General features: G+C 38.9%; 2 protein-coding genes across 10 annotated transcripts; both read left to right on the plus strand.

Annotated features, from left to right (window-relative positions):
• The first annotated feature begins 941 nt into the window (after positions 1-941).
• Positions 942-14,641, plus strand: LOC103701472 (glycosyltransferase BC10-like). Of its 9 annotated transcripts, none has more exons than XM_039128523.1 (11): positions 942-1,255; positions 1,343-2,605; positions 3,608-3,706; positions 6,216-6,316; positions 6,403-6,474; positions 6,714-6,804; positions 10,138-10,218; positions 11,215-11,274; positions 11,378-11,644; positions 14,087-14,245; positions 14,415-14,641. In XM_039128523.1, the coding sequence occupies exons 2-10, from the start codon at positions 2,222-2,224 to the stop codon at positions 14,213-14,215; spliced, it is 1,284 nt and encodes a 427-aa protein (XP_038984451.1). In that variant the 5' UTR covers positions 942-1,255; positions 1,343-2,221; the 3' UTR covers positions 14,216-14,245; positions 14,415-14,641. The 9 variants fall into 9 exon arrangements, with proteins under 9 accessions (XP_038984451.1, XP_038984454.1, XP_038984437.1 ...); XM_039128526.1 differs by having other exon boundaries at positions 14,420-14,641; XM_008783525.3 differs by having other exon boundaries at positions 945-1,255; positions 11,378-11,500; positions 11,606-11,644; positions 14,087-14,641.
• Positions 14,642-20,932: 6,291 nt separating this feature from the next.
• Positions 20,933-23,204, plus strand: LOC103701471 (probable plastid-lipid-associated protein 8, chloroplastic). The gene is made up of 4 exons (XM_008783524.3): positions 20,933-21,170; positions 21,712-21,835; positions 22,223-22,402; positions 22,742-23,204. The coding sequence occupies exons 1-4, from the start codon at positions 20,982-20,984 to the stop codon at positions 22,933-22,935; spliced, it is 687 nt and encodes a 228-aa protein (XP_008781746.1). The 5' UTR covers positions 20,933-20,981; the 3' UTR covers positions 22,936-23,204.
• The last annotated feature ends 1,385 nt before the right edge of the window (positions 23,205-24,589 follow it).

Here is a 24,589-nt window from a genome sequence, read left to right on the forward strand (position 1 = left end):
CAAACAAAACAAATATCAATATGGATACTAGTATCTGATCCGATTTCAGCCCTAACTACAAGCCCTCCATAAAGTCCGAACAAAGTTCCAAATAAGAATTTTTCCAAGAATCATATGCAAGGCTGCATTCGGTTTTAGGAATTAAAAAATGAACATTCTTCAGACATCTGGAATTATTCCAGAAGGTAATACTTTTTTCATTTCGCGCATAATTGACTACATTTTTGTCTATTAAAAAAATTGCAAGTAGGTAGTTCCTTATCTCTAACGCATGCAAATTTCTTTTCTTATGCTCATTTTTTGATGGTTGCTCGACCGGTAGATCACTTGTTTTATTCGAGGATGAATGCGGTCTAGAAAAAAAAACCCAAATTTACTGTCCTTTAAGAAGCTCAAACCAAAATTGGGTTCTTATGAAAAATTTCATCACTCAAATATATTTTTTTGAAAAGCTGATGCATGAACATATGATATCTGAAAAAGTATTTTTACATATTTGATTGACAATGAAAAATAACATATTCCAGAATAACTTATATTTTATCAAACATCTACTTTTTTTTTTAAAATTTATATAAAATACTTACTATACTCTTAATTAAAAAAATATTTTATTTATTTTATCTAAAAATAGAAGTATATTTTTCTTAAAAAAAACCCTATTTCTTAGCCGGTAAGAATTTAATTTTTCCATTATCTTAATAAATATTTTTTTATAAAATATAAAAATATTATTTTAATTTTTTAAAAAAATTAACCAAATATAAGATATTTTTCTTCTTTTTTTTTGGTTGGCTACGTTGTGTTTCCGCTTTCTCGCACCACTAGGAGTACAATTTATTCGTCGATTCTTGGTCCACATTCCCTTTGTTTCCGTTATATATCCACCTACGGCTATAAGGATCGTAGCATGGTAATTATATATATACGTTAAGCCGCCTCCTCCGGGTAAAATTTTTCTTATTGGAGGGAGAGCGAGCGAGCCAGCCGAACGACTGCTTCCGCCGTGCGAAAAAAGCGGAGGAGAGAGACCGCGACATAGAGAACCATAAGAACAAGAGAGAAGAAAAGAAAAAAGGCTTCCCGATTTTTTGAAATCTCCGCCCTCAAATCCGCTCTCTGTATTTGATCTCGTCTCTCCTACTACCCTAACGGATGCCTCGAGAGTTGACGGATCGCTCTCCCCGCTAGCTTCTCTCGATTCCACTCCAGATCTTCTTGTCCGATGATCTCCACCGCTGTGGCAGCTTCCAAGGTAATCGATCTCCTTCTCTTTGCCCTTGCCCATTGCTTTTTCTTTTTGGTTCTTTATTCCTGTGTTTGTTTTTTCCTGCGGATTCAGTCTGGATTCTGATGTGATTGGCGCTTCAAGTCGATCCGGAGAGCGTAAAGATCAGTTCTTGTGGTTCTTTTTGCGGGAAAGTTAACTTGGATTGGATTTGTGGGGTTCTTGCTCGGCTTGTTGTTTGGGGGTTGGTATCTGGTTGTTGGGAGCTGGAAAGGAGGGAGCTTTGGGGGGTTTTGAGAGGTTTCTTTCACGTTACGCTGGGTGGGTGTTCGTGGAATGTTGGTTTGATCTCTTGGTGCCTTTCTTGCATTGCATTTGAAATTTTAGGTTTGGCAGCTGGAAATGTTTATCAGAAGGGATTTTACTCTTTAGAAAGAAATAGAAAGGAATTTCTTGGCTCGGAGTTTTGGTCCGACGGTTTGGGTTGGAGTTGACTTCTCAAGGGTTTTGCAGACTCTCAAGAACCTCTTATAGAAAAAGATTCATCTAGAGAGGAGAAGAACTCCGAAAAAGAATTGTAACGGACTAGTATGATTTCTTATGGGGTTATTTTCTCTTTTCCAGTGGACTAAAGATAACAGACTTGCTACCTATGTTTCATAAGGAGTTGCAACCTCCTGTAGGAGGAGGAATTATATGGACACTAACTATTTGTTTGATGGGATAGCTTTTTCTCCCTCATGTTTTGCTATCTTTTTCTCACTTTTTTACTAGCTTCCTCATAATAGAAAAATGCAGTTTTCCAGAGCTCTGATCAGTGAGACATGTTCTCTTTTCATTTTTGCAGTAAATTTATAATTAATCAATAACACACGCTGCATTGGTGCTACTCTGTAGATTCTGCATAATGTTCTGTATTTTGGTGTCTGATGGTTAAAGCTGATGAGATTAGAAGGAATGATGATGTTCAGGTTGTTGTCATGAGGAGAACAAATGAAGATACCTCAGGCGTGGCAGCTATGCATTGGGGATCAATATAAAATGCCGGCCCCGCGCCACAGACCCACCTCAAGAAGGCCTCTCTGGATAATTGTTTTAATATCTCTTGTTTGCGTCTTATTGATAGGGGCCTATATCTATCCAGCTCGGCATTATCCAGAGTGCTATTTCTTTGCTTCTAGTGTTTGCGCTCCTTTTAAGGACTGGTATCCTGCTATGCCTGCTCGGATACTTACTGATGATGAGATGGTTTCTCGTGTTGTCATTAAAGACATCCTTTCAATGCCATTGGTTCCATCAAAGAATCCCAAAATTGCTTTCATGTTCTTGACACCAGGATCCTTGCCCTTTGAAAGGCTGTGGGAGAAATTCTTCCTGGTAAGGCTCTAAATTTGACTATATTTATGTTTAGGCCCTTTTCCCCATGCTATAATGCTTGCATTTATTATTTGTTTGTGTGTTTTCATATTCAATTCAGAGGGATGGACAGAACTATTACAGGCATTTCCTCAGGTTGCTTAGAATTTTGTCATAAAGTGGAAATGGCTTCTACTTGTTCGAATGTATGAAACATACAAAACAGACATAAAAAACATATAACAGTCCGTTGATGCAGTGGTTGTCTGTACATTAAGAAGATTACCTTCTGTATAAGGATATTAATTAAAAAAAATGGCCTGATGTCACCATCATGAATCACAACTCTGAAAAGAAAATTGCCAGAACTCTTTGTTAGTTGACCTCTTTCCTTCATATATGAATGAAGCCTCATGTCCAAATGCTGGAGATTTGGTGCTTCGTCTGAACCCTGAAGGAGGTGCCTTGAAGGACTTGTTCATGCTTGGAATTGGTTAACCTAGTAGAAGGAATTAGGATCTTATCCAATTTGCACATTGTAGGACTGAACACAAAACCCATTCTTCAAGTGAAGATCTTAGAGCTTTCATTTATCTCTGGAAACTTGGGAAAGCCTCAAGTGCTCTCTCTTGTACCTCATCGCCTACAAAAATCTGATCATGCACTGGTGAAAATTTCAAAGCAAAGCTTCACTCCTCCGTGCACGGTAGATCTTTTAGCAAAAGGAAGAAAAGGGTATGGAGTTATTCATCTAAAAATCTTGTCATCTGATACATAAAATGGTAATATGGAGAGTAATATATAAAATATATCAGGATCAATAGTTTTCTATGCCCAAAACTACCTACTACAGGAAGTATCTGCATGAGACAATGTCTTGATCCAGACCAGGTCATTTCTCTGTAGGTGGCTAATTGCAGTTATAGTAGTCAGAATAAAATGAACTGAAAGAATATCCTCCAATAATACAATTTGTAACGGGATATATGTGCTTTTTATATATTTAAGTTATCTGTTTTCCAGGGCAATGAGGGAAGATTCTCCATCTACATACATGCATCAAGGGAAAAGCCAGAACATGCGAGTCCCTTATTTATTGGTCGAGACATTCGAAGTGAAAAGGTACTCCAACCCCTCTATTTTCTGATATTCTTGTATAAGTTTTTCACCACATGTTCTGCTTGCTTCTTTCAACTAAACACATGCATTGTACACATGCAAACATGAGGAAAAGAATGTGAGGGGAAGGAAGAATTATCTTTCTGTCTCTAGGAATTGGTATCCCAATGAGAAAGGAAAAAAAAAGATCAGCATGGATACCATTTGTTGCTTGTATCATATATGAACCATGGAAAGTTAATCAGTTGCATGGTATGCCATACCTTACCAAACTGGACGGTATGGAGCATATCGTACCATACTGGTTTGGCACCGGTACATAGTACGGAGGCGCATGGACGCTCGGTATGTCGAACGGCCTCGTACCGTACCGTACTGACACTATGATAGCGTGGCACCAGTACGGAACCCCAGTACCGAGATGACCTATCTTGCTCAGTTATTTATGTCAGTGTATGAATGCATTTGACTAAGAAGTTAGCAAGTTACATTAATGGCTAAAAACTCTTTTTGCAGTGTGGCGTGCAAACTTTAGGTGTCAGGGCAAGTATGTCATGTTAGTAGACTGTAGATAAAAAGCTTTATTTATATATAGGTGTTGTAATCATATATTTTATGATGCTTTTTTGCAGCCTAAACCGTAAAATTGAAAAAACAAGCAATACAATTGCACTGTTCCAGGTTGCACATTTCACTTACTGGTGTTATCCAAGATTTTGTGCTTTATCATGGTATCCAAGCTGATAGGTATAAATATCATGACATTGTGCAACTTTAAGCATGAAGTTAAGAAGGCATTTCACTTGTGTACTTGTATTCCTTCTTGACGCATCAATTTGATACATACCAAGTTCTCTCTAAACATTGAATATTATTTATGTGCTTCTCTTATTATTTCTCCTCTAAAAGGACCCTTTTATTCACTTCTTATAAAAAGCCATCTGTTCCCTCTGAATGTCATAGTTTCTTCTTTTCATTTTCACTCTTCCTGTCTACTTTGCTTTCCCACTCTCTTTTAGTTTTACTGTTGATCCATCTTAGAACAATTTATGAAGATGTATGTCAATATAATAAGGTAGGTTATGTTAACAAATTACCTATTGTATTGGCTAACAGATCTCAAGTAATTAGCTGGTGTTAACGATATTTGCTTGTGGCTGAGGCATTGGTATATTATATGGGTGGCCTCATCTTGGTAGGCCCTCATGAAGAAATCTGCTAGCTGTTCGACAAACAAGATGGAAGGAAATGATGAAGTGCTAGGATAATAGTTACAGAAAAACTATCATAGATCATAATATACTCGTTAAGAGAATAGGTATGCTATGCAAAACATTATATTCTACAAGCAATCTGAATAAAACTTCAATTATCACAATTAAATGTTATGTTATGAGTACAGTGCCCTAATTAGATGATTGTTATGATTGCATGGGCCATTGCATGTTACCGAGCATTGACACTAGAAAGAGTCAGAGATAATTTTTCACCTTTTTCTTGTTGAGTAGATGATAGTCTTTTAGGAAGACGCATATGTAGCGATATGATGTTAATCAATAGGATCACCAATAGAATTAGTGAAGGCCAAACCTTTAACAGGGAGGCATTAAAGAAGAGGAGGGTGTAGGTAGAGCCTCCTGAGATATTATATATTGTGGAAGCCGCATGATGGATACAGAGAGTTGGCTTGCCAAATGAGCAAATGAGCAGCATATCTGTTTGTCTGGAAGAGATATGATACCGTGGATTAGGCCATATAACTAATTAAGGATATTCAGTGTAATTAGGGAGGGTTTGATTTCAGCGGAGCAAGGCTTTAGGTGAAATTCCAGTGGGCGTCATTAGTTTGTCTAGCAGTAAAACAGAAATGATGAGTAAATTAGGAATTAGGATTTCTCCTTAACAATGATTACCCTTTTATGGTCGGAAAGCCACCTAAATATTTAAGAAGTAGCAACCCAACTGTTCAATATCCTAGAGGACAACAATCAGCAGAATTGAGAATAATTAAGGAGCAGACAGCGGGGTTCTGAGAAGTCTATGAAATAAGTTAGCAATAGTACACTTCAGTGCAAAGGTAGAAGAGTCTATGGTTGCAACAGAGTAAAACAATATGATAGATCCTTTGGTTATGGGCTTCCTTAAAGAGGGATAAGTTTGGGTCTAATCAGGTCTTGTTAGCAGGTTTCTCTAACTTTAAAAATCTGCTTTCTTCTATTTTTAACAGTGAAAATAATTGTAGATCATGACTTGGATATTTTTGAGCAACGATACAGCTAGACTGGAAGGACCTTAATTTCCTTTTTTTGAGATCTTGAACTACATAAACATTTGGGACTTAAATGTTGAAGTCATATAAATTGATGCAATGCAACTACTAGTTGTAGCTGTCATATTAACTAGAATGGTTGTTTCATCAATTAATTGATTGAACTATTTAATAATTAATTTGTGAACTTTGCTTTATATTCTCATTTAAAACTAGTGTTGGAATAAGCACTTGTACATATAGGTGGTGTGGGGGACGATTTCTATGGTTGATGCAGAGAAGAGACTATTGGCAAATGCACTCCAGGACACTGATAATCAGCGTTTTGTATTGCTTTCTGACAGGTGATTGAATAAATCTTTCATTGCTGTGGTTCTTTTTTTTCATGCATTTATCAGTACATTGAATGCTTATTTTTCTTATATGACAGTTGTGTTCCACTACGTGATTTTGATTATGTGTATAATTATCTGATGGGAACAAACGTCAGCTTTATTGACTGGTAAGAGCATTAAAACTTTTGCATTTTAACCTGTTTTAATTTCATTCAGTGGGATGTTTTGAATTTTGTTTACTGAAATTCGGACGATTTCTCTTACAAATTCATGATGACCACTCTACCAAGCACTTCTGTGTTTTTACCACTTCAATAAATAATCTTTTCTTGTTGCTGCATAATCTTAACGTGGTTATTGAGGATGGCGATCTCCAATTCTTGTTCGAAATTGTCTCTATTGTCAGCTTTCAGGATCCTGGCCCACATGGAAATGGAAGGTACTCTAAGCATATGTTGCCTGAGGTTGAAGAAAGGGACTTTAGAAAGGGTGCACAGGTAAACTTAATTTATATTTGGTCATAAAGATTTTATTCATTGAAAATGAAAGATCAGTGTGCCCAAATGGCTTAAAGATGCAACAAAGTGATGAACCTAATCAACTAACCAAAAAGAGGAATGTAAACAAAAAAAGAAACCACGATATTTTATGCAAGTATTTCCAATTCAGCAACTGTTATACCTGTTGAAGCCTATTAATGAGGCCATAAGTTCTGTTAATCAATCCATTTTTGACAGTAATGAGTGTAACTTTGTTTAGGTTTTTATGTTTAATCAATGAAAATGCTCCTTTTTATGCATCTTATACGATCTGCCATAAATGTTGCAGTATCTAAGAATATATCAAGGGAGAATGAGATACCAATTACTGAGTTGACCAAGATTATGCAAATCGCAATGATGTGAGACTAGAAAAGTAACTCCTGAAATAAAAAATGTTTCTCCAAATATATTGTAATGATGCTGGCAATTGCTTCCTTAAAGAAATTATAACTAACATGGACAATTTCGCCACGGCTTAAGCCATCCACTCTTTGCATGTGGTTTCTGACATGGCAAGAAGGGTGAAGAAGGATCTGATCACTGTGATTACACTTCGAAGTTCAACACATAATTGAAACAAACTGGATTGAAGAACCCTTCGTTTGATGAAGTTCTTTCCAAGAAATTTTTTATTTTTATGTCAAAAGGCTGCCTTCGTACAATGTATTAGAAGTGTATATAGGACCTGACCCCTAACCTTATTCGGGCATTAAAACCAATACAACATTATACTCAAAACAGGACTTTGTAATAAGGAAACATGCTACAATTATTCACTGCAAATATGGAAACCTTGCCAAAATTTGACACTATCTCCAATGGAAAATTTATAAGAAATAAAATCAAATATTTTCTTGTCAAAGTCTTTGCCTATGAATCCAATGGCTCTTGAGAAGCTTGGCATGGTCGAACTGGTCATAGTACTTGCTAGCCGCACCTTGTGTTACATCAGTTTCCATTGCCTCCTTAACTCAAGCATAATGTTGGACTTATGGCAGGCTGCATTCTAAATTGTGTTGCGGAGCATTCCTTTTCCACTTAACTTTATTATTTGTCAACTGTTTATTAGCATATATGTGCTATACACATGCTTAAGTTTATATATAGTTTATATATTATATGTGAATGTATATAAGTATAAATACATCAAGTTGGGCTATATTGTATCCTACTTTTTTCAAATATTGTATCTACCAAGTCAGCCAAACTGCTAGATTTTTGTCAAAAGAGAATTTCTTGAAAGAAATGTAAATATTTGCAACTACCTTTAACAATAATGACACATTTGCAAATATATGAGCTTGCTCTAACATCTATTCTCAGTTTGAAAATGCTTCACTCTTCTCTCTCTCTCTCTCTCTCTCTCTCTCTCTGCTTTTTTGCTCAGTTAAGTTACTAGCGAACTTCTTTCTGTTAGTGGACTCTTGCATGATAAGATCTTATGAGTCTAATTTGTCCAGAGGTAATTAAGACAGCATGTTCAAAAAAAAAGGGGAACCTAGCACCTGATCCTTTCTTTGAGTTCCATTTTTTGTGTAGTCCTAACTTAGCATTTATGTTAGCCCCTTGCGAAGCACATGAATAATCTTGGCCTCATGGGCCATATAGAAGACAAAAGTTCGGACTTTGGACAATTTTGGTAGTGGTGTTTTTAGTTCTGGATTTTGGGTGTTCTCATAAATAAATAAATAAAGAGGCAATTTGCTATTATTGGAAGATGTAAACCTTTACACTTGGCACTTAGCATTCTTCCTTGGGCAAGATGATTGGTAATATCTGAAGTAACTGACTGCAGCCTTGGTTATTGGTATTGGTAGAAGTGGGAAGTGGAATGTCTCAGAGTATCTCATATCTGCTTTCACTGAAGCTAATCCAATCCTTATTAGCTGATTGTGTATCATGTGGAGCATCATATTTCTTCATTTAGGAGTGAAAGGTGGCCACATAGTGCTGCCTTCTATTTTAAGAAGTGGTGCTTTCTGCGATCATAAATGATTGAAGTAGACATTGGAATGAGCATAATCATGGGCTAAATCTATTTGACAAGGATCCTCCTTCATGTGATATAAGGACAAGATGCTTGAGCATCTTATTAGATGTTTAAAATTTACTTGCTAAGGGGCACTTTTGGTAAATTAGTTTATTTTTGTTTCTCCAGCAGTATTGATGTTTGGCATACAGAATAAAGTTTGTATTGGACTTATGCTATTTGTTGTCATGATGATTAGCTAAGCAAGATTCATAAGGTGGCCACAAATAGTCAAACAATGCATTGTTTGCTTGCTAATCATGGTTTCTGTTAGCGACCTAGTGTTATCAATACATCATTGTTTTTTATCTCTACTTTGTGTTTTCAACTTTCTGCCTCCTCTCTTCAAGTATGTAGGATATTATCAGTTATGGGAGTTTGAGATCCACTTTGCTTTGGCATGCAAAACTTCTATATAACAAAATTTTTACCAGTTGTGCTTTACTGTCTTAATCAATGGACATTGTCCTATTTAGACATCTTTGGAATTTTGTAGTCTTTAGTTGTAGAAGAAGTTTTTTCATTTCCCTAGCAGATGGAGGTTGTATTCAAGCTTGCTGAAGTTTTTCTACACATATTCTATATGCTAAAAGTTAATTTGCTCTGGAGCAGTTGTTTCTTAGTTGATACACTGTGATTGAGGTGTTTCTTTTTTAGCCAAATGTAGCTAGGATCCTCTACTTGTTTCTTATAAATACAACCTAAAGCATCAAACATAACACAATATAAGACATTTTTAGCAAAAGAATCAGTCCAGACTACAAACCCACCATTAGCAGCTCGATAGTTTGCAGACCAAGTGATTGATGTTTACTTCACAATCAACTTTTCTTGGTTGCTGCCCCAAAAATTAACACTTTCATTGTTGGATGCTTAAAGTAGTTGTGTACTCAGAGCACAAGAAAAATAATGAGTAGAAGAAAGAAGAAACATGGGACAATACTGTCCAGAAACTAACGATGCACCGAGAAAAGAGAATGCATTATAATTAAGTTATGCGCCCTCAAGATGCCGTTGTAGCTATTAACAATTTGCATATCCTACTGAATGAGTCTCTGTTCGGCTGAAAATGCTCATATTAATTTCTTTTGATACCAAAATGATATATTATCTTTCTTATGCTTATGTTATTTCTATCAATAACTTTTGAAGATAGAATCGTTCTTGCTTTTTGTGTTGATGAAATCACACTTTAATTATGTAGGAGCTTTTATCTATATTATTGGTGTGACAAAAATTATGTCTTATGCATATTGCAGTGGTTCTCAGTCAAGCGGCAACATGCTTTGTTAATTTTAGCAGACAGCCTTTACTACATGAAATTCAAGCGTTATTGCAAGGTAAATATTTTCTTCTTCAATTTTCTCTGTGTCAAATAATCTAGCCAAGTGCCAATGCGGTTAGGACCTAGGAGAAGAAGATCATCCAATAGCAACAGAAAATTGAGTTTGCACTGGGTATTACTACATGACAGCTGGGCTTATCAGATTAGAGATATAATAAAGGTCCACTTAGATCAAGTTTCTGACTAGGATCTTTAAGTTCATTCCAGTATATGCAACCTACTGCTTAGGTGTCTAGCTCCTCTAAGAGCATCTGAGACAAATTTTATTTTAATTTATTTTATGCACTCTTGATCTATATGGAAGGCTTTTGCTATCAATATTCAAACTTTAGAGAGCCGCCTTATTAATTCGAAGCAAGTACTATTTTTGCAACACAAGATCTATTGACAAACTTTCATCATGGTTTTGAAACTATTCTGTATGTTTATATGATACAAGTTACCCATGACATTCCCAATAAACAGCTAGTCCGAATTTACCAATTTCTTAGCCACCTTATAGGATGGTAGTAGCAGCAAATCATGACTTCCTACCAGATATTGCTTCACAAATCAAGGATTAGTTGGGATTTTTTCTGAGAGGCCAGTCTTTTTGCAGATTCTCCTCCAAGAGATAATGTCAGTAGATATGTGCCTTTTGTAGCCACCATGTTGCCTTGATTAGCATTATTGGTTGGAGCTCGGCTGTAATTTCCCATTTCTTCTCATTCTTTTGGTTAAATTTCTGCCACTTGTGAAAAGCAAAATGGTTCAGAAAAATGGGTGACTGTATGTAATTGCAACCACTTGTTTGTAGAGCATGCATATACTTTTATGTAATCTGTTAAGTTTGTGTCATGTTCCTTTTGGGTCCCATCGGGACATCTACAACCATGCGATTGTAGTTCTTCACCTTCTAAATATAAGATAAATCTTTGCCTGTAGAATTTTTTTGGTGGATCATAGTTTAATGAAACATATACTGATATTCCATCTATTTTGTTTTTCACAGCCAAATATGGATGGACGCAATTGCTATGCTGATGAGCATTACTTGCCAACCCTTTTCCATGTTAGCACATAAGACCATTTACAGTGTGGGCTTTGCTAAGTTCCTTTTGGAAAAGCAGTTTAATATTGCTGCTAACTACATGAACTTATTTATGCATTCTTAGATGGTTGATCCTTCTGGAATTGCCAATTGGTCAGCAACACATGTAGATTGGTCTGAAGGAAAGTGGCACCCAAAAGCGTATCGAGCTCGAGATGTTACCTACGAACTCCTGAAGAATATAACAGTGTGTTTTTCCCCCAGAAAAATGTTGCCCTTTTCATCACAGGTTCAACTTAATCTGAGGTTCACGGATTTTAATTTAATTCTTCTAATTTGGATTCAATTGCAGTCTATTGATGCGAGTTATCATGTTACAAGTGATGCAAAGGTAATGCTAGCAAATTTTGTTTCCTATATGTTTTTCTTACAGTTTTATTTTAACCAGCAAAAGGTCATTCTTTTCTTGCTCTGAAGGGTCTCTATAATTTATGGTGTGCATAAGAATTGTAGATCATAGTTCGCCACACCAGACCATACCACCCAGTATTGGGCATACAATATTGTACCGGTGGTGAACCCATACTTAGTACGGGGGTGTACCGAGTGTTGGTATAACAAACCGACCTGTACTGGCACTGTATCGACATGGTACTAGTATGGGTATCGAAACTGATATTGCGAAAGATGTTCAGTTAGGTAAGTGTTGCATAATATTTGGAAGATGACATTCATGTTTTTAATGGTTTTTATTGTCCAGAGTTGCCTCTGCATGTGTATGTGCTATAGACTGGCATCAGGCAACAATTCTGTCTTCAAAATTCTGACATGGATTCTCAGGGCAAGCTGCAGCCAAATGGTTGGGTCATAGCAGGCGAAATGCTCGATCCACAGGGCTGTGTTGCTTAAAACCATATAGATGGACTGTACAGCCCAAACAGTGTTGTGTTTTTTTTTTGTGTGAGGTTCACGCAAATTGCCCATGTCATCTGACCTAGTAGGCAGCCCCTTACAAAAAATGTGTATGTGTGATGGGACATCACGTGTACACTACCATTCAAACTTTACATGGGCATTCTTTTTTTTTTTTTACTTTGTCATTCTTGAATGGTAAACTATGTCCTCATACCCAGATGGATAGGAATGTATCATCACCTTTTTCATGATTGAAAACAGATAGATTTTTTGATAAACTGAAATTTAGTTTACAGCATCCATATTTAAGGTACATGTGGATCGTCTTGTATTGATGTGATTAAATCATGACCATCAAGCCTTTGTCCAATAAATTGTTGTCGACCTTCTAAATCCCTTTTTTGCTGATCATTCTTATTAGGGATACCTCTTGTTTTGTTCCATGCTTTCCCAAATTCTCACAATTTTCATCTAGTAATCTTTAGTCTCCTGCTAAGCATTCTAGACTCTTTGACAAAGATTCATAGGCCTCTCCCCCCTGGGGCCTCCTTGTTGCACATGTTGTGCACCTTGATCAATTTTCAATCACTTTGTCCTCAAATCGTTGCAATTCCTACAGCTTCTATAAGCTAATCTTTCCACATTCTATTCTTGATACTTTTTCCATGCATCTATCTCATAATTCTTGTTTCTTCCGTGGTCATCTTGTTTGCTTGAACCCCCTCATCACCCAATTTTTGGAACCATAAAATGTTTTGAAGCCTATTCAATTCTTTCTTATTGACGAGATTACAAGCTATAATGTATTTTGATTTTTACTGGATGTTAGTGAGAAGTTTTTTTATTGTTCCCAATAAAGAATTTTGATTTTATTAGAAATCAAAATATAAATACTACAAAACAACTCCTGGAGAATCTGAATTTATCTTTTATTCATTACTTCCTTCAACAGTTGGATTATGCTAGAACATAGATAAGAAACACTGGGTAATATTCCGAAACACATCAAATATAATTGTGATACATATAAATGATCTTGACTTGGTACATTGATGAATCTAGTTTATATTAGGACATCTTGTTCCATGGGTTCGCTCTGTTCCCTTTGACTTAGTCCATGCTAAATCTTTTAACTGGTTGTAAGTGCTTGCTCATTATATAGTCTTCCATTTTCAGTGAAAGGCTGTGAAGCCACCTTATTTGCAAGGTAAGGAAGCAGGATGGAAGCTCAGACTACAACCCAAAAAATATTGACAGTATGTGAGAACAGTCTAGGAAAGAGAATAAAAAATGGTTCCCCAAGTTAAAACAACAAACAGCACCCTACCCCTGCAAAAGAATTTTCAAACAGGTAGCAAAACCCCAGCTAACAAAAGCTGCACCCAGGCACCAAAACCACTAGATGGGGGAAGAGGGTTGGAACTCATAAATTTGAGGGATGATATATAAACACAAATACATGCATTATACACACATTTGAGTAACATATTTGTATTGAGAAGGATTGCTACACATAAGCATATTCATATTTGACACTGCATTTGGTGTCCCTACTATTTCCAAGCGTATGGATATTATACCATTTCTTGCAAACTCTTAGAAGAGGGTCAGTAACCCAAGCAACCTCACCTCTTGAATGCAGTGGAAAAATCTGTCACTGGCGCAATATAGCTTCTGAATCAATCTTACCGCAATTTCCTCACCACATGTTTGACCTGCAATTCTTTTTGTGTTACCTCAAAGAGTTGCCAACCAAGTGAGCTATCAGTTATTGGTACATCAGAGGAACTAAAGGACAAAATGGATTCTAGATCAAAATATGCATGTAAAAACGTGTGAAGATTAATAAGGTGCAATTTGTGTGTCCTTTTTATGCCAAGTGGATAATCTTTTATTTCCTGTTTTTCTTTTCCTGCAGAAAGTCGCAACATGGAGACCTTGTTTGTGGAATGGGGCGAAAAGACCATGTTATTTATTTGCCAGGAAATTTTATCCTGAAGCTCTGGATAATCTGATCCATTTATTCTCCAATTATACGGCCATATGAGTCATCCACATGGTTATCAGCCATTCTTTGGTAATGGATCTGCTTCTGACCTTTGTTGCTCACCTGTCATCCATTATTTTATAAGCATCCTGTAATTGATAAACCACGACATGCTGTCCCAATGCATTCTGGTTCTGATTTGGATATATGGGAGAAGGTTGTTGGTGCAATTGGGTTAATTTAGATTCCTGTGTCTCAGTGTAGGGCTGAAGTGGCTGTCTATTAATTGGTACACTATGCCCTCTCTCAGGTAGTCTGTTTGTATATTTTCTAGCTTTGCTTAGTTTAGTTCTCTCCTTTGATTCACTTATTTCTTAATGATTCTGCCATTTGAACAGCACATTTTGTTAGTCTATTTAAATGTTTTAAGATGATCCATTTTTTGTAGAGACGAAGAAAATTTATAAACCACATTTCTTCTTGCAAGCATCCTTTCCAACAACATTTTTTTTTTGTGATAAAACATCTGAAAAGTTGTGGAATGGTCCAAATTTATCAAATGCAGAAAAAATATTAAATAGGCCCTACGTCAGGGCGTAAGGATGCTGGATTGTGGATGTGCTGAAATCGCACGTAGATAAAAGACTTGTTTGGCTTGCAAAAAAAAAATTTCTTCATTGAAATATTTTTTTTTGAAAAGCCGATGCTTGGAGATATGAAGTCTGAAAAAATAATTTTAGCATGTTTGGTTGATCATGAGAAAGTGACACATTGCATAGTGGCTTATGTTTAATTGAGCATTTATTATTCTGAAAAAGTTATATAAATTATATGTTATGTCTTTAATAAAGAAAAATTTTTATCTTTTGATTTAAAAAGTTAAGGCTATTTTTGAAAAAAAATCTAATTTTTAATCGGTGGGAAAATGACTTTTTTGTATCCCATATAATTTTTTTTAAGAAATATAAAAATTTTATTTTTATGAAAAAACTATTTTTTATTTTGTTGGTATTTCTTCATTTTTCTTCTTTGATCACATTTTTTCCCCTTCGCTTTTCATGAACCAAACAGAGTCCTAAAAGAAGAATGAGAGGAGAAGATGGTTATGATTGGGTGAGAATGGTCGAGAATTCACGGTTCTAATCTTTGGAAAGTCAGGACTTAATAATTAAATTATAGGTATCTTGCACCTTGTGGATCGTTTTACTGCAAAAAAAAAGTTATTTTTGAAAAATAGATCATTTTTTTTTTTAAGATGATTTTTAGCTCCAAACTCATGAGTATACTTTACCCGTCAGATGTCACTTTAGCCTAACCTAACTTAAATATATTGGTGGTATGTACTCACTAGTCAAATTTAGAAGTGTCAAATTTTTTTAAAAACTAGACAATTCCTATAAAAAATAAAAACAAAACCATCTGATTTTGCAAAATCAAAATAAAATGGGTTATTTTGTAAGTTAAATTTCGTTGGATAGGATAATAAGAAAAGGAAGATGGATACAATGTTCTATAATCTCAGGTAGAGGATGGAGATGAATTAAAGAGGAAAAGATAACCAAATAATCAATTTTAGATTCAAAATGGTGTATTTTTATGGTACGAAATGTGATGAATTGTATTTGTTAGTTCAAGCAATAGCTCTTCAACATCTAAATATCAGAGTACAACTATTAAATTAAGTAAGTAATAAAAAATTAATTATAAATCTTTTTTTGAGGTTCATGTTTATTACACTTACACTAATAGTTTATAAAATCTACTGTTATACTCCATTAAATTAATGGTATTAGTAAAACTACTTATTTCATATGAAAAGTCAAAATTATCCTTAGATGGGGAGGAGGATGTATATGCTTTCTTATATTTTTAGATGGTTGTTATGTCATTTAAGGTTATTTTCATCATTTTTATTTTTTTTTCTAATGTGGTATTTGGATCTTTTTTATGATTAACATTTGACTAACAAATGATTAAAGTTTGACTAACGTCTGTTAAATTATGTGCTAAAGTATTGGATAAAAATAAACTTTGGGCGGTAAGTATAGGTTTTCCAAATTATTAAAATGTAGGTGTCATTTACCTATGATCTTAGAGATTTTTCTTTGTAATTTACTCTAAAAGGAGTTTAAGTCTTAGTAGAAAATAGTTTATAACTGTTGCCGCTGAGAACTGATTGGCCCTTGGCACCGTGACGGGAAGTGAGATGATGCTAGAGAACTCGATGGTCGGCTGCTCTGGTTGGAATTGGAGAAGGCGAGCGATGCTCGATCACTACAGTCAAAATCCTCGTCGAATGCCGCACTTCGATCTGAAACATCATAGAGCAAAGAAGTCCTCTGATTGGAACGTATCCGGTGGGGACCCTTCAATGCCTAAATCAGTGAGGGAGTTCTTCTTGCTTACCTCCTTTGTCCCCTCTTTTTGTGTATGTTCGGTGGAGGAGCTTACCTACCACCAGATAATTAGAGCATGTGGGTCAACCAGAAGTGACTGGCTTGAGTATGACTTGAACATCGTGTGTGAATGCCTCGCAAACAAATGATGACTTGGGTTTTCCGGGTAGGATGCAACCAATTGTGGGGAGCTCTTGATATACAAGCTCGGCGGTATGGTGCTAGGCTTGCCCAGTTGCTGCTCCCGATCCATTACGTATTGGCGTCATGGCGTATTTCAATTAATTAGACTTTTTGGTGTGCTATAGCCAATTTGGAGGCGTATCAATAGCCATCATACCTCCTTGCATATCTTGCCGAGGATCCACATACGACTCAACAAGCAACCTCGGGAGAGGCAAATATATTGACCTTGTGTAGATGCGCATGTGTAAAAAAAAAAAAAGGCACGATTCATACGAAATGCTTTTTTTTTTTTTGGTGCATCGATAGCTCATGCTGCTCTAACATGAGCACAATCTGCTACATCAGAAGCAAAAAGTCTACACAAAGCAAAAGAAAATAACTGCTGAGTCCAAAGAAACTCTTCCGAGTGGTGAGCAGCAAACGAGGCGACCTAGTCAGCAGCTTGGTTCGCCTCTCAAAGGACATACCTGACTTGGATAGCCCGGCACTTCCGTAACATCCGTCACATATCTCACAAAAGTGGGTGCTCCACCTCCTCCTGCCCCTCCCGAAGATGCGCGATCAACGGGGCAGAGTCGCCCTCCAAAATGATGCAGCCAACCTGCAACACATGTCTCGCATAGGAAAGCCCCTCCCATGTTGCCCTAAGCTCCGCCCCAAAAGCTAAGTCGTCGGAGGAACGACATCCCCTCGCCACAACCAGCCTAGCACCATGGTCTCTGATCACAAAAGCCGCTCCCGCCTAATCACCGACGGCGGGCACGCTCCCATCAAAATTCACTTTTAGATGGCCATGGAGTGGAGGCTCCCAAGAAACAAGAACAAACCTGAGCGCTATAGTAGCGAGACAGAAGTCCTAGGTGTCCCTAGCCATCGCAGATGAATCAACCTCACCAGACTCAATAACCTCCACTACCTGATGGAGAGCTCGCTCTACAACAGACCTCAGGGGGCTCCTCCGCCTCTCAAAAACTCTAGCATTCCTGTCCAGCCAGATGTGATAAGCTAAGTATACTGCTGCTATACCCCACCCTATAGAGCTCGGCGATCGTATAGCGGACCTCACATATCGTAGAAAGTCCCCCACTATAAAACCAATCCCCGACAGGGGAAATGATGCCATCCTCCAGACCTAGGCTCCTCGCGGGCACTCAAATAACACATGGCTGACAGTCTCCACCGAGTCCAGACAATCCACACACAATGGAGAATCCTGACACCCCTCCTGGCCAACATGCTCCTGGTCGGCAGGCAGTCCCAGACCACCTTCTAGATGAACAGTGCCAGTCGAGGGTGAATCCGCATCCTCCAGATCCAACCACCATCACATCGCCTGACCATCTCGCCCCCCCACCACTGCCTGTATGTCAGCGGACCTCACCCTGGCCGACCAAGTAGCCGCCCACACCTGTTTGTCTAGTCTGACTTGGGGTATCGGAGTGGCAAGTATCCTCTCCGCTAACTGTGCCCCAAAAGCCTCTCTAATTAAGGCCTCATCCCATCGGCCCCCACCGTGGGCCATCAGATCACTCACCCTGAGCCCGACCAGTCGCGTGGAATCAACCATCGTCAGTATCCTACTGAGCGGTAGCTCCGTCAACCACCTATCCTCCAGAATGTCAATAGATCGCCCATCACCAATCATCTACCTGATCACTGGAAGCACTGAGTGAGCGGAGGAACAGATCTCCCGCCAAATGAAGGTACAGTGGCGCCCATCTCGGAGCTCCACCCTGGTCGAGTGGGCACCAGCAAAAACCTGGCAGCGCGCCTCGCCGCTAGAACCTCCCGCCTCGCCACCAGTGACACGACCCCCAAGCCCCCCGCCTGAGCGGTTGACATATAACCTCCCAAGCCACCAGATGAATGCCTCGCCTGCCCTCTCGCCTACCCCACAAAAAGTCCTGAACTGTTGCTCCAGAGCCCTCAGAAGAGATACCGGCACCTAAGCATTCGTCAACAAGTACATCGGAATCGAACTCAGAATCGACCATAGCAGTATGATATGCCCTATCATGGAGAGAGCATCCATCTGCCATCCCTCCAGCCAGCGTCTGATGCTCAACTCAACCTACTACGCCGAAGCTGTCGCCCAGTGATGGGAACTCTAAGATATCTTATAGTACCCTACTGCTCACCCACACCCAGGATCTATTTAATGGAAGTCTTGATCCGCAGCTGGATCCTAGGACTAAAACAAACAATAGACTTGTCTCTGTTCACCAACTGGCCAGAAGCGGAATAATAATCATCCAGAATGTCTCGAATCACTCTTGCCGCTCGCCGTATCGCTCGAACCAGCAGTAGACAACTATCAGCAAATAATAGGTGCGAGATCTGGCACGACCCTGCCCCCGGACTATACACCTCTAGGGCCTAACGCTCCGCCACCTACCGTAGTGCCCTGGATAGTGTATCAACACAATATAAAGAGCAGTAGGGACAACGGGCACCCCTGCCGAAGACCCATCGTCGACATAAAGAACTGTGTGGGTGAACCATTCTCCAAAATGGCAAAAGAGGAGAACTCACACACCCCATGACCCACTCAATCCACTGCTCATGGAACCCAAAACTCAACAATGAACTATGTAGAAAGTCCCACCTCATCCGGTCATAGGCCCTCTCCATGTCTAGCTTGATACTCATCAAGCTTCTCCGACACAGGGCTCTGTGAAGGTCATACATAAACTCATGGGCAATGAGAATATTATCTGTGATGCTTCGCCCTCTCACAAAAGCCTCATGCTCCGAACTGATAAGCCTAGGTAGAACGCCACGCAGCCTAGTAACAAGAACCTTTGCCGTAGCTTTGTATAGGGTGGTACACAAGCTAATCGGCTGATGATGGGATGGCTCCGTGGCATCTATCCTTTTCGGAATCAGTGTAAGAAATGTCCTTTTCCAATCTGCTTGCAAAACTGCCGAGCTGAAGAACTGCTGTATCGCCTCCACCACATCCAGACCAATGATTGACCAATACCTCTTAAAGAATATGGGGGGAAACCCGTCCGGACCCGGTGCCCTATCCTCCCCCAAGGAGCACAAGCCTCCCTAATCTCCTCTACAGTGACAACTCTAATCAGAGCAATATTGTCCTCCTCAGTGACTCTAGCAAAAGGCTGTGGCAACATAGTCGACTCCTCCCTATCTAACTGGTCTGTCCATCTGGACCTGAAAAATGACTCCAGCAACCTCCTGGTAACTGCCGAATCCTCAGTAATCTGGCCGTCTGAACCTTTGATGCCTCTGATTCTATTCCTCTGCCTCCTCATAATAGTAGACTGATGAAAAAACCTGGTGTTCCTGTCTCCCTCCCTGATCCACTGAACTCGGGACTTCTACCTTCAAAATATTTCTTGCTGGCGAAGAAGAGAATCAAAGGTAGACAGATGAGCTCTAAGCTCCTCCAACTCCCCTGAAGTCAGTCCTCCCCTCTGCACCTCCTAGGTCTGTAGTCTGAAAATAGCCTCCTCAGCCTCCTCCACCCTCCTGAAAATATTACCCACCTCCTCCATGTTCCATCGCCATAGGCGACGCCTGGTGATCTCCAACCTACGGGATACTCTGTACATGGCATTCCCCCTAACTGGTACCCGCCATGCCTCACGAACCACCTCCAAGATTGGGCGTATGACAACCAAAGCTTTTCAAATCTAAATGGACAACAATTAGGGGTGATAGAAGGGTACTAACTAGAATCAGGCAATGGTCCGAGGCGATCCGAGGCAGGTGGCTCACCCGATAATCTGGAAAACTCTGCAGCCAGCCCCCCGTAGCGAAAACTCCATTAATCCGCTCCCAAACCCTAGCCTACCCCTGCCTGTTATTGCACCAGGTGAATCTTGAGCCGTCGAGGTCAAGATCCACTAGGCCATTACATGTGATGATCTTCGTCCATGGCGGTGGACATGACGAGCCAATCAACCTAAACAATAGCCCAAGACTTAGAGAGCGAAAGAAGCCATGGAACTTAGAAAGCATTCAATACACAGATACCATTTTTCGCTGCAGGCCCGGTCCAACCTCCAACGAATCTTATCCATCGATCTAATAGGCTCTGTACGAGTTCCAAAACGTAGGTCAGATCGGAACCCACGAATCGAAACCCTCAATCCCATTCCCTTATCCCCGACAGCAGCACGGCGGGTCCGACCAAAATCTGAAATCCAAAACTTGACGACGACTCGAACAAAAGAGAAATTTAAAGTAAAAGATAAGAGAAGGCGCTCCCGCACCACTCGATGGCTTCGACGGTTCCTCTCTTCTCCTCCGCTAAACCCCGAGCCTTCCTCTCCCACGTCAAGCCCTCGCATCCGCCGTCGATCTCTCTCCGGCCCCGACGGTGCGAGATCTCCACCATCCGCGCGTCGATCGCCTCGCGGCCTGTCGTTGGGGCACCCGATGATCTTGTGGCTTCGATTCTCTCCAAGGTTCGGATTCTCGAGCTCTCTCTTATCTTAATGAAGTCAAGGGAACAAACAAAAATTATTGTAGTATTTGAATGTATATAGACATCGATTAATTCTTTTTCCTTTAGTAATTGGATATCAAAGTGGAATATGTTTTTTTTTTTGAAAAAAAATGCTAGGAATCATATGCTTATCCGAATTTTTTTTAAAGAAAATTTGTTTGTGTAATCCCTCGAGCAAAGAAAATTATTCAGCAAATTTATTGGAGGATTGAAATGAAAAGAATTGATTGTTTTTGGAGAATAAGGATGCCGTCTTCTCAGTTATTTGACAAGAAGTGGTTTTGAAATTGACTTGGAAAGAGTGATTTATTTTCTTACTTCAGCGCTTGTTCACATCTTTCCAATTCTTTCACATCTAAGGCCTGGTCATCTGAATTGGGAGTTGACTTCCAATTGCTCCTTGAATTATTTACTCCATTCCTCTTTTGCCATCAGTTTCATCTTTATGTTTTTTCTCAACCTGAATTTGGAGAGTGGAGACATGACTTTACCGCCTGCAGGTGAAAGGAACTGATGGAGGAGTTTTGCTCACCAAGGATGGGCACCAAGAGGTAGCAGATGTGGCACTCCAGCTGGAAAAATATTGTGTAGATGAGCCTGTTAAGTGCCCTCTTATATTTGGAGGTAAAAGGTTAACTAAATGCCTTCAGATTATTCTTGCATGCAAGTGTTTATGCATCAGATTGCAGATAAAAAAAAAAAATGAATGACTCATGAGATAACCCTAAATTATGATCTAAATAGTCTTGAAATTTTTTTGAACCCTCCACCTTTCTTTCCATCATAACTAGGTGAATTTCAGATGCTGCGACAACTTCAGAATATGTTCATACTAAAACACTCTCATTTTTCCACTTTATAGATGTGCTCATGAAATTACTGGACCAACTAAACCAGCTTTTAGAGGACTGCAAGTGAAGTTTACCCAATTATTGTATATATAGAAAGATAATGGCATTATGTTTCACTCCTCTCCTCAGTCATTGTCTGAGTAATTATGTTGTCGCCCAGAGTGGGATGTTGCATACTGCTCAAGGCCAACATCACCTGGAGGAGGTTACCGGAGTGCTTTCGGACGCCTTGTCTTCAAAACGAATGAAATGGTGCAGGCTGTGGAAGCTCCAGATATTGTGAGAAACAAGGTGTCATTCTCCATCTTCGGTTTCGTTGATGGAGAAGTATCCTTGAAAGGTAACAATAGTTACATACATAGTTGATGCAAATTTATTTTCTTCGCATTGTTGAACTATCATTTGATTGTTTGCCCTGTTTCTACACTATCAATAAAAAATTGAGATGCATAATCATGATTTGCATGCGCATTGGCTTATGCATAGGATTGATCATATTTTATGTATATTCTACTCTACAAAAGCACCGCAAGGTTGAAGAATCGATCTCTATTAAATGCAAGTTCTATACTTAAGTCCATGATAAAAAATAAAATAAAATGCCTTGCCTTCTGCTATTGACAATGGTATATTTGATTGTGTTATTAGTTAATTTTCAGTCTTCTTGATGGTTTTCCAGGTAAACTCAATGTATTGGATGATAAGTGGATTCAAGTCATATTTGAACCTCCTGAATTAAAGATCGGCTCACTGGGGTTTCAATATGGTGGTGAGAGTGAGGTAAAGCTGCAAATAACCTACATTGATGAGAAAATCAGGCTAGGGAAGGGTTCCAAAGGTTCTCTTTTTGTCTTCCTAAGGCAAGGATACTGAAGCCATATTTGCATGTCCTCTTCGAGTGAGAGAACATTTGCCCTGTTGTATATTTTCCATTCTTTATGTTGTAATTTTTTCGTTCCTTCCCCACTGAAGTATCCAAATGTCCTATGATGCCATGGATGATGTAAAGCAGCAAATATTTTCAGACGTATTAACCTATGGCTTATGTCATGTAGCATAACCCTCAGGACAAGTAGGCCACATGAGCTAACAGCTGGTGATTGCGAGGAATCAAATGCATCATACTAATATGTTTAATGGTGCCAATTTTTGTTTTGAATGATTAACATTGATTTTAGTTAGGAAGTATTTCAGATCAAATGCACTCATGTGCATCCTAGCTTGATCACTTGTTCTATATATACAAGGATGGATGGATGGATCATGCTCTTTTGTATTTATCTCAAGTCCAAAATCAATAATGGAGTATTCAAATTAAAACCCATATTATTGATTGTGACCTATACCTCTAAAAATACATAGCAATAAAATGATAGATTTTAGTTGTTTCTAGCCTATGCATCATGTGGATATAAAATTAGATCATTATGCTGATGTGGTAAAATATACATTAAAGCATTTAAATTGGGAATCCATTTTATAGACTATAATCCACACTTGTTAAAATATAAACATTGATTGAAAATCAATAGATTTTGATATTTAAATCAAAACAAAATATGTTCTCGCATCATTTTAACCATTCATTTTTGCAGCAATTTGATGTATAAATCAAAAATTACCAAAATATATAATTTCTGGTTTATAAATGTTTCATATGGTATAAATAATGATCAATGGTACAGATTTTTAATTGGTTAGCCTATTGTTGACTTTGGACTTGAAAGGGGTAGATACCATCTACTTTTAAGAGGAACAAAGTCCATCACACACACACACACACACATACACACACACACAATATTTATATTTATATAGCCAAATACATAGCCATATAAGGGTGGCAAGTAATATTTTACAACTTTGACCATCTCAACCCATCCCAACCCTCTCGATTTATCTCCACCCATCTTGCGTCGCCCCGAGCCAGGTATGTGTCAGATATGGATGCATGCTTGCATGGACTTATGCCTGTATATATAAATTTACGTCAAAAAAATAATCTAAAGGCAATGCAACTATAATTTGGATTTAGCAGATGGAGACAAGCTTTTGACAACTCGTGGTTGTTTAACAAATTTTATGCAGATAAATAAAATGAAAAGTCACTGTTGCTGGAAATTGGACCCGGGGGCCGCCACGAAGCCAGGGGAAGGAGGGGCTCTGCCGCAGGGACAGTGGATGACCGTGCGCCGGCTGGTGGCGTCCTCCTGGAGGGGTGCAAGTCCGCCGTAGGAGCGGTGGTCGATGGCGTGCCGGCGGGTGGCGTCCTCCTGCAGGGGCGCAAGTCCGCCGTAGGAGCGGTGGTCGATGGCGTGCCGGCGGGTGGCGTCCTCCTGGAGGGGTGCAAGTCCTGCAAGAAAACCGGTGGCCGGGCTCCCCGGCGCCGGCCCTCCGATGCTTAAGTCAGAGGGGGCAAATATGTGGAGAGAGCAGGGAAGAGAGTATGTGGAGAAGACAGAGAGAATATTTGGATAAGATCCAGAGGATCAGTTTGCTCAATTGTCTGTGTTATTTACTTCTCTCC

The sequence above is a fragment of the Phoenix dactylifera genome, chromosome 1 (genome assembly GCF_009389715.1).
Source record: "Phoenix dactylifera cultivar Barhee BC4 chromosome 1, palm_55x_up_171113_PBpolish2nd_filt_p, whole genome shotgun sequence".
NCBI classification, from domain to species: domain Eukaryota; kingdom Viridiplantae; phylum Streptophyta; class Magnoliopsida; order Arecales; family Arecaceae; genus Phoenix; species Phoenix dactylifera.